This window comes from Megalobrama amblycephala, linkage group LG21 (genome assembly GCF_018812025.1).
Source record: "Megalobrama amblycephala isolate DHTTF-2021 linkage group LG21, ASM1881202v1, whole genome shotgun sequence".
NCBI classification, from domain to species: domain Eukaryota; kingdom Metazoa; phylum Chordata; class Actinopteri; order Cypriniformes; family Xenocyprididae; genus Megalobrama; species Megalobrama amblycephala.
This window is the reverse complement of record NC_063064.1, coordinates 7,582,440-7,600,438: the sequence shown is the minus strand read 5'-3', so window position 1 is coordinate 7,600,438 and position 17,999 is coordinate 7,582,440. Positions and strand designations below refer to the sequence as shown.

The 17,999-nt window shown below is 37.3% G+C and overlaps 1 protein-coding gene across 2 annotated transcripts; it reads right to left on the bottom strand.

The window, feature by feature from the left end:
* Positions 1 to 5,717: 5,717 nt before the first annotated feature.
* Positions 5,718 to 10,247, bottom strand: LOC125257211. Of its 2 annotated transcripts, none has more exons than XM_048173680.1 (3): positions 10,123 to 10,247; positions 6,669 to 8,102; positions 5,718 to 6,428 (listed from the first exon to the last, which is right to left on the bottom strand). In XM_048173680.1, exons 2-3 carry the CDS (start codon positions 7,752 to 7,754, stop codon positions 6,171 to 6,173), a joined length of 1,344 nt encoding a protein of 447 aa, XP_048029637.1. In that variant the 5' UTR covers positions 7,755 to 8,102; positions 10,123 to 10,247; the 3' UTR covers positions 5,718 to 6,170. The 2 variants fall into 2 exon arrangements, with proteins under 2 accessions (XP_048029637.1, XP_048029636.1); XM_048173679.1 differs by lacking the exon at positions 10,123 to 10,247 and adding an exon at positions 8,273 to 10,095.
* Positions 10,248 to 17,999: the final 7,752 nt, after the last annotated feature.

Genomic DNA, 17,999 nt, shown 5'->3' with positions numbered 1-17,999 from the left:
TCTGTCAGACTCAATATATGTGTATGTGCATACTTTGTTCTGACCCTCATTCTGTTGTTGATGAATCCAGTGTCATACAAGAGTGTGAATGCAAGATCCTCATTCCTCAATATACCTAATCAAAAACATCAGCACATTATCATGATATCTTATTTATTCTAATCAAAAGGGCTTTTAACCAGTTAGCATGCTATGCTAAGCTAGTAGGCTCTGCTGTTATCTTGCTAACTGAATGCTAACTGAAAACATTAAGAAAAGGAAATGTTTCGTTGTACTTTAGTAATTATAGTTACTGTAATATAATATGTAATTTAAAACACATTAACATTTTCTTGATTAAGACTAAAAAGATAGATGTAATTTCTAATCAGACACTAAATAGAGTAGGCATACACATTAAAAAAAGTTGGATGGAAACGATTTTGGGTGCATTGGGGATACTTTTCTGATAAGATCTCACACAACACCAAATCATTCTAAATGAAGGAACATGCTGAACCACAATAAACACCTTATGATAACTTATTAATAATATAAATAATCATTAGCTCAGTATAAAAACCATTGCATATGGTAAGTCCTCATAATGAAGTGTACCAACATTTGTGTGTCTGACAACTCATGTCATGTGTCAGTATTGCAGTACGTGTCCACCTGCAGTATCAGAGTCATCGCTTAGCTCGTCCTCGCCTGTGAAGAGCGGCCAAGCCAGCAGGTGGGCGGTATCAGGGGAGAGCATTTGGTTATGATCTGAACACTGGGAATAAATCAAATGATAAAATGAAATGAATAAAACTGTCTAAAGAGGAGCAGGTGCGATAGATTTTGGCAGACGAAAATGTGACCCGTGCAGCTGTTCTTAATAATGTCGATACAATACAACATTGTAGTGGTGCGTTAAAAAGAGGCTCCAGTGATGGAAAAGATGACTTTCGAAACCAGATGTTTGGAGAACTGAAAAACATATTATATGCCATACATTGTGTTTTTCAATGTTGTGCAGAAAATATGTTTTATCATTATGAAAATTGCAATATTAAAAAAACACAAAGTGACCACTTCACATTAATCAAACAATGCAAATGTAAATATTCTATTAAATTAGATGTTTTGTGTTGTTTTACTGGAGAGCTTTTGCTTATGGGGTGGACATGAGAATGTTAATGATTAACCCTCTAGGCATTAGGAATTGCATAGACTCCCTTGTTCAGAAAAGAATACAAGTATATTACATACACCTATTTTCTGCCTACTATCTTTTACAAATAGGGTGTAAAACAGTATGCATTATGCAAATAGTTCAAGCAGTAGTATGCTACATTATTGTTATGCGCTCATTATATTGCATGTTTAATTCAGCTATAGTGGCATCCATTTATATCATGAAGTCACGTACAACTGAACGGGAGAGCTAACAGAGTTTCCCACAGATATTATAAACATCTGTGGGTTGCATACTATATACATGCTACAAAATGCAGAAATACATTCTAGAGGGCATTTCATTACACCCAAAATATGTATACATCACTTAGAAGGAAATGATGTCATAAATATTTTCTTGTGTATATATGCTGTTTATTTTTTATCAGTTTTTAGAAGTACACTAGAATATAGATTACCACCAAGCTATAGATTACGCACCAGTGTGTGAGCTTACAGGAAATTAATTATACACTGCAAAAATAAAAAAGTAACGATTGTAATACAAATATTTTTGAAATATGGAATTTGTTGTAAGAAGGTCTGATATGTATTTTGTAACTAAATAAACTACTGTTCAAAACATTTGGGGTTGATTAGATTTTTTTTTTTTTTTTTATATATATATCTTTGAAAGAAGTATCTTATGCTCACCAATATGGCATTTATTTAATCAAAAATTGCAGTAACAAAACAGTAGACAGTATACTTGTAAAATATTATTACATTTTATAAAATAATTATGTCTTATAATAATATATTTTAAATTGTAATTAATTCCTGTGATGGCAAATCTGAATTTTCAGCAGCCATTACTCTAATTACTAATATGCTGATTTGGCTCAAGAAATGTTTCTTATTATTATCAATACTGAAAACAGCTGTGCTGTTTTATATTTTTGCAGAAATCATGATTTATTTATTTAATATTTTCAGGAATCTTTGAATGAATAGAACATTCAAAAGTACAGCATTTATTTGAAGTATATATATTTTTTGTAACAATGTAAAAGTATTTACTGTCACTTTTGATCATTTTAATGCATCCTTGCTAAATAAAATATTAATTTCTTTAAAAAATATATACATCTGGTCCCACTTTATATTTAAATTAATCATTTGATACTGTCACAATACTGAAGATGAAGGCAGATTCAAAATAAACAAGGTTTAATCCACAAGCAGGTCATAAGGCGTAACAGTGTGTACACAAACAACAACTGACAGTGAACTGAGAAAAGAACTGGAACTTAAGTGCAGATTCAAACAAGATAATTAATCAAACACAGCTGAACTCAACAAACTAATAACCTGTAACCATAGAAACAAAGGATAAGTGGGGAAATCAAACAAAGGAACACAGGAACTAATGAAAACAAACTAAAAGTCCATGAAAACTGAAAATAAGAACTGTGACAGATACAGTGCACTTATTGTTTTTACATTGTATTTTTTTACATTGTATTTTTTACAGCTGTAATTCATTTCTGTAATTACATCTATAATTACACTGTTGACCCTTTCCCACCCTTAAACATACCCATACCACCAATCCTTACCTTAAAGGGTTAGTTCACCCAAAAATGAAAATTCTGTCATTTATTACTTACCCTCATGCCATTCTACACCCGTAAGACCTCCGTTAATCTTCGGAACACAAATTAAGATATTTTAGTTGAACTCCGATGGCTCCATGAGGCAATGACACTTCCTCTCTCAAGATCCATAAAGTTACTAAAAACATATGTAAATCGGTTCATGTGAGAACAGTGGTTCAATATTAATATTATAAAGCGACGAGAATATTTTTGGTGCGCCAAAAAAAACGAACAAAATAACCACTTATTTAGTGATGTCAGATTTCAAAACACTGCTTCAGGAAGCATCGGATCATAAATGAATCAGTGTATCGAATCTGCTGTTTGGAGTCACGTGATTTCAGCCGTTGGCAGTTTGACACGCGATCTGAATCATGATTCGATACACTGATTCATTTATGCTCCGATGCTTCATGAAGCAGTGTTTTGAAATCGGACATCACTAAATAAGTCGTTATTAGGGGCCAAGCACCGAAGGTGCTTAGGCACCTATTGTTATTGTTGGCGTTCCGTACGCTTAATTATTCTTCTTCCGCTCTTGAATCTATGGCAGCCCATCTTACGGGAAAGTTGTGAAATTTGGCACACAGTTAGAGGACTGACCTTTGTCCATAATATTCTAATATTGAACCAAAGTTGCTTATGTTTATGCTAATAACTTTTGACATGGGCTAACCCTCTGATTTTGGGTCAAATTCGAATGTTTGCCGTCATTTTCCGTCAGTTTTTCTGAAAAACCTTTATGGATCTTGAACCAGAGAGACAATGCCGAAGTGTCAAGTTGCTCAAACCGTCGTAAAACAAGCGAACGAATTGATGGAGGCATAAGGCTCAACGCTTTATCATATTCAGACCAAACTTGCCATCGGATTGAGGCATCAGTGTTTCGGCGCACTAAAATATCTTAATTTGTGTTCCAAAAATCATAAATTTGGTCTCGTTGGAAGCTGATTAATGATATCAAAGGTCTTTTTGAATTTTGTGCGGTATTTTACGTGTAAAACGTATGGCACTCAAGGGTGAGTTTCGGAACAGCGCCACCTAAATTATAACAAAATTTTCAAAAATGAATAACACTTTTTTAACTCATTGAATGAAACTTTCAGTTTTGGTTCATGTGAACAAATTTGCCATAAACCCTTTATTGTTTTTCTTTAAAAACCTACTTTTTCGAACTCCTCCTAGACCGATTTTTTGTCATTAATTACTCACACTCATGTCGTTCCAAACCTGTAAAACATTGAGGCATCATGTTCGGAGCAGTGCCACCTACTGGTGCGGAAATATGAAAAATTGATATTTTCGCTTATAACTTCAGCTGGGTTTGTCCAAAAATCATAACTTTGGTCTCGTTGGATTCGGGGAGTCATGCCGAGTCGAATGATATCCAATTTTCCCATTTCAACCATTTTGGCCGTCGGCCATTTTGAATTTTGTGCTAGAATGCTGTATTTTATGAACGCATTCAAGTATCGTTACGAAACTTGGTATGGGTCATCAGCACAATGCCCTGAAGGAGCCTGAGAAGTTTCGGACCAGCGCCACCTTGTGGTCAAAAGTTATTATGAAATTTACAAAAATGTTAATAACGTTTGAATATATTAACCAATTGTAATGAAACTGGTCTCAGTAGATTCCTTGGGTCATGCCGAGAACACGGATATCAAATTTGCTATAGTCGGCTGAACTTCCTGTCCACCATATTGTTTTTCTTTAAAAACATACTTTTTCTAACTCTTCCTAGACTGTTGCTCCGATTTTCACCAAAATCGAACCGTATCATTTTCAGACCATGCAGACAAAAAGTTATGGATTTCAAGTCGATATGTCAAACTGTTTTCGTACACCGGAGCAACAAATCTGAGGCATGATGCAAAAACGACTCTTGAAGCTGTATCTCTGCAATGCTTTGACATATTGACACCAAACTTTGCAAGTGTCATTGTCACCTCACTCTGACCATATCACATTAATTTGGTCACAGCGCCACCTATTGGTCAAAAGGGATGAACCAGTAAATCCTAATTTTTGATCATTTTTCAGCTCTTTTACCTAAAATGATCTTAATAGGTCTTTAATTGCTCACTGCTGCTGTTGGTCTGATGCTCACAGCCATGTTGGCTGGCTTCTTGTGCTGTTTTTGTGCTTGGCCCCGTAATTGCTGCTTGCAGCTATATTTTTATTTGTTTTTTTTGGCGCACCAAAAATATTCTCGTCGCTTTATAATATTAATATTGAACCACTGTGCTCACATGAACCGATTTAAATATGTTTTTAGTACCTTTATGGGTCTTGAGAGAGGAAGTGTCATTGCTTCCTATGGAGGCCTTACAGAGCCATCGGGTTTCAACTAAAATATCTTAATTTGTGTTCCGAAGATGAACAAAGGTCTTATGGGTGTAAAACGTCACGAGGGTGAGTAATAAATGACAGAATTTTCATTTTTGGGTGAACTAACCCTTTAAAGGGATTTTTTGTCATTAATTACTCACACTCACTCACATGTCGTTCCAAACCTGTAAAACTTTCGTTCATTTTCGGAACACATATGAAGATATTTTCGCACATCAAGCTAACGTGCTTGAGCTTTCTTTTACCACAACTGATATGTGAGTTGATGCATGCTTATATGTGAATAAAAGCCTAAATTCAGACTGTTCATCATATAAAGCGATTGTGTCTCCAGAAAATTTGGACTAAACCACTCAATTCATTTTAATTAGTTTTACGATCTCTTTATGAACTTTTTGAAGCGTCAAAGTGGTAGTCACGTAGCTGTCTATGGAGGGACAGAAAGCTCTCAGGTTTCATCAAAAATATCTTCATTTGTGTTCTGAAGATAAATAAAGGGGTTTGGAATGACATGAGGGTGAGTAATTAATTACAGAATTTCTTTTGGGTGAACTAACCCTTTAATCTTACTGTATCGCACCTCAATAGCAGCAAAGGCGTTTGCAATACAACATAAACTCAATAAGTACATTGTCCCTAACATTTTTATTTATTTATTTATTTATTTTATTTTTTTGGGAATGCAAGCACATAGTAGTACAAAGTAAACCTCATATAAAGTGTGACAATAAATCTCAGTGACACCAAACTAATGGTAGTGTAATTGATTTGGTAACACTTGCAGTTACTCTGTACATATACATATATGCAAAAGATGGCAGTTACAATGTACACAGACTTATGTACAATAAAACAATTTTTGGAATGTAATTCTTATAATAATAAATAAAATAAAAAAAAACTTTTTTGTTATAATTCATCAATATATAATTCAGCTTTTATTTGCTCAATCTTTGATGTGGGTGTATCTTAGAAATTTCCCTGAACTCAGGTGCTGTTAAGTGTCTCTTTCTTGAACTATCTTTTATCTGTGGTGTGGGCTTCTTTTCGGCATGACACTTCGGGACCAAGTGATCTCCATCCCACTTCAGTTAGGCCCTGATTGGCAGGTTGTGATGAAGATGCGGGCATATGCGTCAGTGCCAAGCACACATCACCCACCTTTAGTTGGTGGCATTGTAGTCTGCAGGATTGACTTGTGTGTTGAGGGTTACAGGAGGACCAGCCATGGCCACAAACGAAGAAAGGCAGCTCTTCACTCACCTCCAGAGACAACTGCAGAGAAAAAAAAATATACATTAAAGGAATAGTTCATCCTGAAAATAACATTATAATTTAAAATAATTTTATGTCATAATTTACTCCTTATGTCCTTCCATTTAGTGTTTAAAAAAAATAGATCCTTGGCAGAACACATCTTTTGTGTTTCACAGAAGATGGTTGGAATAGTAAGATTTACTTATTCCTCAATATGCTGCATATTAGAAGTATTTTCTGTTCCATGTGTTTGCTTACCAGTGAGTGGTCATGCTCAATCTTCACATGCAAACAAGAGAGCGCAGGTGTGTGTGAAGGTGTGATCTTTAACACAGTGAAACGTTTCAGCATCAGCTCAGGATGTAATTGAGCACACTGCTCCAAATCCTCTGTCCTTAAATCCTCCACCCGCTTCAGTCGACCACCTTCAAGCTCCACCAAAGAGCCTTCTACAAAGCGACGGAGAATCCATAGGGCCGAGGAGGAGGATTTAGAGGGTGTGTTAGTGTTTGGTTGGTAATTGTGCTTTTCTGCATCTCCTCTCCAGACCAGTAGGGGAAGCTCGTCTCTTGTTTGCTTTTCACTTTGCCACTTTGATTCTTCAGGCACAGCATGAGTAGAACGGTTCAAATCAAGCGGCTGGTGATGGTTGTACATTGTGTTTTGTTTAAAATGTTCTTTATTAGAATCTGTATATAGCAGAGAACCTAGCAGTGGGTTGTTTTTCAGACAATGTCTCTCACTGTCTCTTTTGGAGCAGATTCTTTGACTTTGTGGTTTGTGGTACCAATGTGAATACCTCGGTCTCTCCTTTTGCATGCACATTTTGACTTCTTCAGGTGGAATGTCTCTTTTTAGAACATCCCTAACAACCCCTGTATAGAAATATGAAGCTGATGGGTCGATTTGTGGATTTTGCAGCTTTCTGAAACCTTTGACAAGTCCATGTCCGACTTCTGGAGTTAAATAACTCCAGTATGAAGTACCCCTTCCAATACTATGCAGCGTATTTGGGTCAGTTACAAATAATTTTGATGAAGGAGGCAGATATCTACTGCTAGTAGGGTTCTGACTCAGTGAAGGGTGGATCTGATTCGCTCCAATAACACAAGAGATGTCAGGAGTTGTGACAGAGCCTAAATCACACCTGTAATTATATAAGTTAAATGCATCTGTGACAATATCAGGTGTGGATTCCCGGACATGTCTAGGTCTTCTGAATATTAATTCCTGATTCCAAAAGGGTGAAGGTGTTTTAAAAACGTGTTCGGATGACTGTTCGTTGGAATTTGGTACAGAATCCCATTTTTCTAAAACTGAGAAGGAACCTGTATTTTTTGCCATGAGCACAACAAAGACTGTACAGTATCACATTTGACAGAAATAATATGTTGTTCCTCCTCTTTATCTCTTTAAAATGACTTGCTTAGTGATTGTCGAGAAGATGTCAAGAACAGTTTACGAATTGTTTACGGTGGACATTTGATTATGGGAAAGACCATTTGAGATGATTTCAGAAAACATTATTATTAGGGCATCAACTCTTGCTGGATGCTTAGAGTTCAGCTGAGCATTCAAGGTTTTAATAGTTCGTTGAGTTGTTGTGATGGGTAAATTGATTTAGGAATCTAAGGAGATTATGGTATCACACTAACTGGAGAACTGTTGGGTGGCTTTCAGTGCTAAGAATTTCTGAAAAAGAAAAAAGAGGAGAAAATGTAAATTAGCTTATGTTAGTGATTGATCTGTTTGTAGTGAAACCTTTCGGCAACAGCTATACCATATTAAGTCGTAAAATGCAAAAAAGAAAAAAAAAGAAAATTTTTTTTAAACTTAAATATGCAGTATATTATGCAACTTACTGTTTTTTACTTTTAGAAGGCACTTTTTTCAGATATGCATGTAATGGGAACAATAAATAAATATTGGGTGACAATTAATTATGCATGGGAATTTTCTACAACAGCAATGACAATGGCAATTTTAGCTTTTGTGTAATGCTGCATTTACGCCAATAGATGTCAGTATAAATATATGACCACTGTTGTATCAGCTAAAGAAAAAAAACAAAAATTACTTTAAATTCAACATAAAATCAAATTAGACCTGTCTTAATGCATGTTCCTGGTCTCATTATTCATCAGTCCATGTTATTTCATATAAAAAATGACTTTGTAAACTTTTATGTAAATGTAATAACTAGATCTGTCTGTGAAGGAAACGATTGAGTAACTACAGTCTATCCTTCTTATTTTGTAATGCTTTCTTTCCAAAGACTTGACTCCGACTAACTTCATGATCCAATTAATTCAAATAAAATCAAGCCTTGTCTTACGTTTTCTTTCTATGAATATCCTGTTTCACCCAGAAATACATCAGATTACTTAAAAAGTGCATTTCATGTTTTTATGCAAAAATACATAATACTGTTTTTCATGACATGGTGGGTAGGGCTACTATCAAGGTATAGTGTTATTTTTATAGAAATAAGCTTTATTGCATGGCTTCTTCTTAATGTTTCTTAATATTTCCTTTAACTGCTGGATCATTTCTTTTTTTGTCCTAGTGTAACGCTGTGGAAACAGTGCTCTATACTTTATAAGTGCCTCTTCACTAACAATTTGATAACTTAATGGTACACTAATAACAGCATTCAGCACCAGACGACCTGCCTCACACTAGCTTTTAGTCTACAAACGTCAGTCTGCCCCCGTGTCAGGGCGTTTCTATGGCTACAAATTTTCCATAATAACAGTGCATGTGACTGCTACAAGGGTTAAGAGTGAAATAACTATGACATAGGAAAGGTTACAAATACACACTGTTTTGGAATGAAGTAAATTAAGAACAACTAAATATCTGTTTGATCTAATTTCTGAATGGGATACAATTGGTCCGTTTCTTTTGACTTTGAACCCAAATGTTTGACTTATGAAAGTTTTCAATTCCCACGGTGTCAGAAAAAAAACATACTTATCTCATATTATCAATGATGTATGAACTGTGTGGAAAGAGGTATTTACCTATTCAAATTCCTTAGCTGTCTATTCAAATGAAATGACTAATACTGTCATTCAATATTTATAGCCCTCAATCTACACATGCATTTTACTTTAGAACATAAAGAGACCATTTTCAATAACAGCCTCTTAGGCAATACTATACAAAACATCAGAACCAAATGGCTTATTTGAATGAGGGATATGCAAATACAAGAATTGCTCATTGCTGTAGGACAGCTAACAGCTGATTATTGCATGCACAAGTGAATATTTTTCATGGAATTGATGCTAAAACCTAATCAGAGTTGCATAAACAACTGACAATTGTTTAAACAGTTAGGACAGCACATAACCACAATATACCTTGCTTATTGTTAAAGAGGATGTTCTGGCTCTGGTAATATCATACTGCTCCCTCTAAAGCTAAATATGCAACTGTGCATTACATGCAAATGAAATAATGTAGGCTGACTTGTGAAAGCAAATGTGTTATGAAATGAAAAATGAAATGAAACAACTTAATTGAACTATTTTTAAATAGTTTTAAAACAACAACATGTGCTTAAATATATTCATATTACTGCAAATTTGAAATTAACGTTCATGAAACAACATTTTATAGTGCTAATTTTTCGACTATATAAAATGAATTATCAATTATAAAAGAAGTACCACTGCACCCAAAACACATTATTAAAGATTTATCTTACCTCTAGACACCCCTTGCTTTATGTAACATAAGGGTCTGTGCTGATGAAATGCTGTGCATCCAGTTGTGATGCTGACTTGCATATAAACTCTTATTTTCATTCCTCCTACTCTCTCTCAGTCTCTCCCACTCTCCTCTCAACTCTGTCTGACGCTGATGCTTGCACTCTCTCTCTCTCTCTCTCTCTCTCTCTCTCTTCTGTTAGTACACCGATTCTCTTTTCAATACATTTCATAGTTTATATGTAGCTATAGAGTTGCTTTACAGTATTATTTACACTAATGGTGCCAAGCAGAACTGCAAAAATTACTTTTTGTGTGTGGTGCTTGTCTGTGCAAATGATGTCAGTGTGTTCTGGGTATAGAAACCAAGGTGTTGTTACATAGTTGCTAAGGTGTTCTGAGTTTGTATACGGTTGCTAGGATTTCTGGGGTGTTAGGTTGTTCTGGGTCGTTGGCAGGATGTTCCTGTGCTGTTGCTAAGGTGTTTTGTGTAGCTGATGGTGCTAAGTGTGTGTGTGTGTGTGTGTGTGTGTGTGTGTGTGTGTGTGTGTGTGTGTGTGTGTGTGTGTGTGTGTGTGTGTGTGTGTGTGTGTGTGTGTGTGTGTGTGTGTGTGTGCGTGTGTTTTTGTGACATATCAGGAAACAAATTTGTATAATGGGTATGACATAGGTATTACAATGACATAGGTATTACATGGGTATGACATAGGTATTACAAGGAGAGGGTGTCTTATGAGGACATTACCCCATGTCCCCATTTTTCAAAAGGCTTATAAATCATACAGAATGAGCTTTTTTTGAGAAAGTAAAAAATTTGCACAGTTTTCTGTGATGGGTAGGTTTAGGGGTAGGGGTAGTGTAGGGCGATAGAAAATATGGGTTGTACAGTATAAAACCATTACACCTATGGAATGTCCCCACAATTCACAATTGTGTGATTGTTAGCATGTTGCTAGGGTGGACGACAGGGTGTTGTTATGAAGTAGGTAAGGTTTTCTAAGGTTTCATCTTTTTTAAATAGCATTATACATTTCATAGCAGCTTTACAATAATAAACAGAAAAGTAATGATCAATGATGCAAACAAGGTAAAGCAGCTCTAAATAAACAATAGATGTATCTTTAGCCATTTCTTGAAAGTGGCTAAAGACTCAGCTGCTTGGGTTTAGTTAGGCAGGTCATTCCACCAGCCAGCAAAAATCCAGATCTGTGAAATTGATTTTTTTTTTGTTGCCCTTTTGGAATGTCACTACAGAACAAAAGCTTCTGAAGGGCACATAAGTCTGTAGTGAGTGGTGATTAGTGAGTTTAGGTATGGGCAGAGCCAGTGGTCATTCTGTAGGAAAACATCAGTGCCTTGAATTTGATGCCAGTGGCTATTGGCAACCAGTGCAAATTAATGAAGGTGTGATGTGTGCTCACTTGGGCTTGTTAAAGACCACTTTCATTGCTGTTTTCTGGATCTGTTACAGAGGTTTGACAGTACATGGTGGAAGGCCTGCCAAAAGATCATTACAATAGTTCAGTCTCGATAGACAAGGAGCTTGGACAAGGAGTTGTGTAGCATGCTCCGATAGGAAGGGCCTGATCTTCCTAATGTTGTATAAGGCAAATCTGCAGGACCAGGCTGTTCTAGCAATGTGGTCTGTGAAGTTTAACATATCATCAATCACAACTCCAAGGTTCCTGGCTGTTTTGGATGACAAACCTAGCTGAATGAGGAAGTTGCGCTGAAGTGTTGTGTTGGCCGAGATCACAAGCAGTTCTGTCTTTGCAAGGTTAAGTTGAAGGTGGTGGTCCTTCATCCAGTCCAAAAAGTTGTGTGTCATCGGCATAGCAGTGATAAGAAAAAAACATGTTTCTAAATGACAGATCCTAGTGATATCATGTAGATGGAGAATAGAAGTGGTCCAATCACGGAGCCCTGAGGCATCCCAGTAGCTAGATGTTACAACTTAGACACATCATCCCTCCAAGACACCCTGAAGGACCTACCTGAGAGGTAAGACTTGAACCACTGGAGTGCAGTTTCTGAGATGCCCATTGTCGTGAGGGTTGACAGGGGGATCTGCTGGTTAACCATGTCAAAAGCAGTGGACAGATCCAGCAAGATTGTAGGTACTGATGATTTGGAAGCTGCTCTTGCCAGTCTCAGAGTTTCAATAACCGAGAGCAAGGCAGTCTCGGTTGAGTGGCCGCTTTTGAAGCCAGACTGGTTGTTGTCCAGCATGTAGTTATTTGTGGAAAGGTAGAGACTTGGTTGAACATGACTTGCTCAAGTGTCTTAGCATTGAATTGAAGAAGGGATACCGGCCTGTAGTTTTCTAAAAGTGCTAGTTATAAAGTGTATTTCTGAAACAGTGGGGTTATCCGAGTCTGCTTAAATGCTCTGGGAAAGGTACCAGTGTGAAGAGATGTGTTGTTGATGTAAGTGAGTGCAGGTACAACTGAAGAAGAAATGGCTTGAATAAGATGAGTGGGTATAGGATCAAGCGAATAAGTAGTATGGTGATTGGAAAGGATGAGTTTGGAGACTTCTGCCTCTGAGAGCAGAGAGAAGGAGGGGAGAGTGTGTGTGTTTGCTGTTAAGATGTATTTGTCAGTTTTTGGTGTGGAGAATTGGCCACTGATGGTTGTTGTTTTATTTATGAAGAATGTGGCAAAGTCGTCAGCTGTTAGAGTTGAAGAAGGAGGGGGAAAAGGAGGACAAGGAAGTGAGGAAAAGGTTTTAAAAAGCTCTGAGAGTCAGAAGGATTGTTAATTTTGTTGTGGTAGAGAGTTGTTTTAGCACTGGAGACATTTGTAGAGAAAGAAGCGAGTAGTGACTGATACAAACTAAGGTCAGTGGGATCTTTCCAGTTGTGCCACTTTCTCTCTGCTGCCCTGAGTTTAGAACAATGCTCACGAAGAACATCAGATAGCCAGGGGGTGGAAGGGGAGGAGCAGAATGGCCTGGGTAGCGTTTCCCAAAAGCATCTTAAGCCTAAGTTGATTGTAGCTCCATTGGAGGCAATGGTTCTATGATCAGCTTAGGCTAGTGATACTTTTGGGAAATGCAGCCCTGGATGAAAGGGGATAAAAGTTGTCTACACAAGCTGTTAGAGTGGAGCAAAGAACATCAGTAGCACTGTTGGTATCTAGTGATGAGAACTAATTAGGGGGAGGAATTAACCACATTTGCTTAAACTGACAGAGTGTGTCTTTCTCCCAAACAAGAGTAGGAAGCTGTTCCAGAGTTTAGGGGCTAAATAGGAAAAGGATCTACTGATCGCAGCAAACTTAGTTATTTTAAGTATTTTCAACTGGCCAGACTTTTGAGACTGCAGTGGACATTAAGGACTATGTAGTTGCTAGGGTTTTGTGTCTCATGCAAGGGTATCCGCTTGTTAAGTCGTGACGTAAGGAACGCCGTTTCCGGGTCCAACCCTCTACTCGTTTCACTTGAGAATGCCATCGACGGCTGTTTATGAGTGCTATTTATTCATTTTAAACATCAATCATTTAAAAAAAGTTAAACATTTTAAATACTTACAGTGTACACAACAGTCTCCATGCTCACAGCGTCACAGATATTAATATTTTAACGACTTATAAAAGATGAATCATTGTCTGGCCATCTGGAATTTTGGTATGGAGATAAAGGTTATAATTATATATTTTTTGTAGTATTACACCACATCGTGTATGTATATTAGCATCATTTGTTGTTTTCTTGTGGTATGGGATAGAGCATTAGGACCCGGAAGCGCTGCCGCGTGACGTCATTGCTATACATTTGATAAGGTGTTTTGAGTGCTTGTTACCGTGTGTCTTCACACCGCCGCCGGTGAGAGCGTCAAAATTCGCCTTGGCTGGCCTGCCAACAACACTGTACTGTGCGTTGAAACCGCCACTGGGGTCAAAGTAAATGACAAGTTGGGGCAACCAATCGGAATCCTCTGAAGCGAGGACCTCTACATTCCGATTGGTTGCTGCTGAACCGCATCATAGCTCATTACCATAAAGTTGACCTAACTTCAACCCTCCTCGACGCTGTCAACGTCCAAGACGTGCCGCGCCGCTCTCGCCGGAGCTCGCCGCCGGCTCACATTGAAAACGAATGACTTCCTGTCATTTTGATGCCGGCGGCATCACTTTGATGCTCACTTTGATGCTCGCCGGCGGCAGTGTGAACGCACGGTTAGTTAAAGGGATAGTTCACCCAAAAATGAAAATTCTTTTATCATATCAAGTTGTGGCAAATCTGTATGAATTTCTTTTTTCTGCTGAACACAAAAGAAGATATTTTGAAAAATATGGGTAACCAAACAGTTGTGGCGCACCATTGACTTCTGTAGTATTTTTTTTCCATATTATGGAAGTCAATGGTGCTCCACAACTTTTGGTTACAAACACTCTTCAAAATATCTTCCTTTGCGTTCAGCAGAACAAAGAAACTCATTCAGGTTCGAATCCACATGAGGGTGAGTAAATGATTTTTTGGTGAACTATCCCTTTAATTGCTGTGCAGTTTCTATAATGTTCTTGGGCTGTTGCTATGCATTAGATTAAGTGTTCTGACTGGTTTTTAGCATGTTGTAATGCAGTTGCTAGGGTAGATGCCAGGGTGTTGTTAAATGGCTGCTAAAGCATTCTGAATTTGTATACAGTTGCAAGGATTTATGGGGTGCTAGGTTCTGGTGGTTAGCAAGATGTTCCTGTGCAGCTGCTGAGGTATTTTGTGTGGTTGTTAGCACATTGCTAAGAAGATGCTAGGGTGTTCTGGGTGGTTGCCAGGGCAACCACGCTGTTGCTAAGACGTTCTATGTGATTGGTTGTGTACTGCTATGCAGTTTCTATGATAGAAGCCAGGATCTAGTCATAAGCTAAGCTGTTCTGTGTTAATGCCTTTCTAAACAGCGAACAGTTAAAACAGTGCAATGCCATTGTTGTGGGTTGTTGCCAGGATGTTGCTATGCAATTGCTAAGGTGTTCTGAGTTGTTGTTAGAGCTTTGCTATATGGTTGCTAGGCTTTTGTGTCTTGGTGCAAGAGTGTTTCTATTGATATATTGATAATGTGTTGTGAGTGTTTGTTAGTTTGTTGCTATGCAGTTGATATAGTGTTCTGGGTGGTTGCTAGGGCACTGCTATGCAGTTGATAATGTGTTCTGACTGTTTTTTATCATGTTGCAATGCAGTTTCTAGGGTAGATGCCAGGGTGTTGTTATATGGTTGCTAAGGTGTTCTGGGTTACATTAATGCATTTTTAAACAGTTGCTAAGATTTTTGGGTGGTATCTAGGGAGAACTGGGTTGTTGGCAGGATGTTACTACACTACATTACATTACTTGCTAAGGTGTTAGGAGTGGATGTTAGCACAATGCTTTGCTGTTATTAGAGTGTTGTGTGTTGTTGCTAGGTCATTGCTTTGTTGCTAAGGTGTTCTGAGTGGAAGTTAGACCTTGGCTATAGAGTTTTGTATCTCTTGCAAGGTTTTGTTACAGGTTTGATAAGGTGTTGTGAATGTTTGTTAGTATGTTGCTATGCAGTTGTTAGGGTGTTCTGCGTTGTTGCTATGCAGTTGATAATGTGTTCTGGCTGGTTTTAGCTCATTGCAATGCAGTTGCTAGGGCCATAGATGTTGTTGTTATATGGTTGCTAAGGTGTTCTGAGATATTGACAATGCATTTCTCTACAGTTGCTAGAATTTCTGGGAGTTATTTATGGTATTCTGGCCTGTTGAAAGGATTTTACTATGTTGTTTCTAAAGTGTTATTATGAGGGCAGATGCCCTGTTATATAGGTTCTAAGGTGTTCTGTGTGGTTGTTAGTGCTTTTTGTGATTTCTAGTGTTTTGGTTCTCAAATTCAATAGTGTATCTATGCAAATGATACGATGTTGTGTGTGCTTGTTATATGGTTGCTAATGTGTTGTTATATGGTTGCTAAGGTGTTCTGGGTTATGTTAATGCATTTCTAAACAGTTATTAGGATTTCTGTGTGGTATCTAAGGTGCACTGGGTTGTTGGCAGGATCTTACCACATTACATTACTTGCTAAGGTGTTATGAGTGGCCTCATGCACAATATTGTCACCAGTGGTGAGTAAATGCACAGATGAAAGAACCATTATTCGATCAGTAATAAAATTGTTTTTGTTTGTTTGTTTGGTTTTTGTATTTTGCTATTCAGATATTGCAGTGGTTACTAGAGTGATGCCACTTAATGTTTCTATTTAGTTTATAATGTGACTTGCTGGTTTTTAACAGATTTCAATGCAGTTGCTAGAGGGCAATAGCAAAGTGTTGTTGTACAGGTGTTTTGATTCAATGTTAGCATTTTGCTATGTGGTTGCTAGGGTTCTGTGTGTCAGTGCAAAGGTGTTGCTATGTGCTTGATAAGGTGTTGTGAATGCTTGTTATTAAGTGGATATGCAGTTTCTGGGTGGTTTCCAGGATGTTGTTGTGTGGTTGTATGTATGTTGCTATACGGTTAGACAGGTTTTTTGAGCAATTGCTAACTTGTTGATGTGTTGATTTAGGGTAACCAGTGGTTGTTAGCATGTTCTGGGAGTAGTTGCTTGCTGTCCCGGTAAAGGTTTAAAGCTCTGGAAACACGTACTACTATAAAACGTATACATTGAATGCACTATAAATAATTGCGTAAGTGTCCATCAAATGCGTAAATATTCTGCCATTTGGATCTGCTAGTGTTGCAGAAACTACACATTTCACCTTTTTCTACATTAAAATATTATTGTAGTTTGTGCACAGCAGATCTTTTTTGAGTGATAGGACTTCAACTCATCCATTTTTCCTAACTGTTCATTTTTTTATTTATTAATTTTTTTTTTTACATAGTTTTTTCCTCCATCAAAATTTAACCCAAATATCAGTCAGACGTGTCAATATTATCACGGTAACCCGTCTGCACATTTGCTTTATTTTGTTTGCACTTGAAACGTTAGTGACATGCTGCGGCCACAAAAACTGAAGTAAAGCCCACACACAGTCGCTAGGATTCTCTGTCTGAGTCATATAAGAGCTCTATAACACCACACACCCCTCCAAACACACATGTCAGTCTGCATTGAAAAGATATGAGTGTGTGTGTGTGTGTGTGTGTGTGTGTGTGTGTGTGTGTGTGTGTGTGTGTGTGTGTGTGTGACATTTAGAGAGAACTAATGCTGATACAATCATGTTTTCCACACATCCCACACACTCATACAGCTGTGGTAAACTAATCTTCAGACGCAACAGAGCTTCAGCTGCACTTTTGAGGCTGTGTATCTTCTGAGGACAGTTGAAGGGCAGTTTCAGTACTAAACCGGAGAGCAGCGTTAACCTCAATTCTGTCTCCAGTGTCACCAGTGGCGAGTGAATGTACAGATGAAACAGCCATTATTTTTGATCAGTAACAGAGTAATAGAGGTGATTTTTTGTTGTTGTTGTTTTGTATTTCACTATTTAGATGTTGCAGCTGGACACAAGTGATGCCACTTAATGTTTTACACATTTTTAGATATATAGTTTGCATGTGGGTGTAGGGTTAGGGCTAACACTTACACAAGTGATTGATTTTAACTGTAAATTTACACAGTAACAAGCATCAGTATTAAGTGTTGCACTTTACATCTAAATTTAATATTCAGGTCAGTATAAAGGATGGCCTTGTTTTTAATAAATAAATAAATAAAAATACACATCCTGACTTTACTGCTTTTGTTTAATAGCCACTAGATGGCGCTTTGTATGTAATCTTAAAACTAGACTAAGTGCACAAAAAAAAAAAAAATCCCCTAAACCTAAACAATCTCTGTTGTACTTACAAATCATCATCATACCTTGTACTGCAGCTGAAAGTGGTCCAAATCCAAATTTCTGCTCATATTATTATTAA

Bases quoted from the DNA above. Each gene is read 5' to 3' on its own strand.
- LOC125257211 (XM_048173680.1), bottom strand. From the start codon at position 7,754: ATGGCAAAAAATACAGGTTCCTTCTCAGTTTTAGAAAAATGGGATTCT. The intron at 6,429-6,668 runs GTAAGCAAACAC...TTTTCTCTGCAG, and splicing joins TTGAGCATGACCACTCACTG to TTGTCTCTGGAGGTGAGTGA.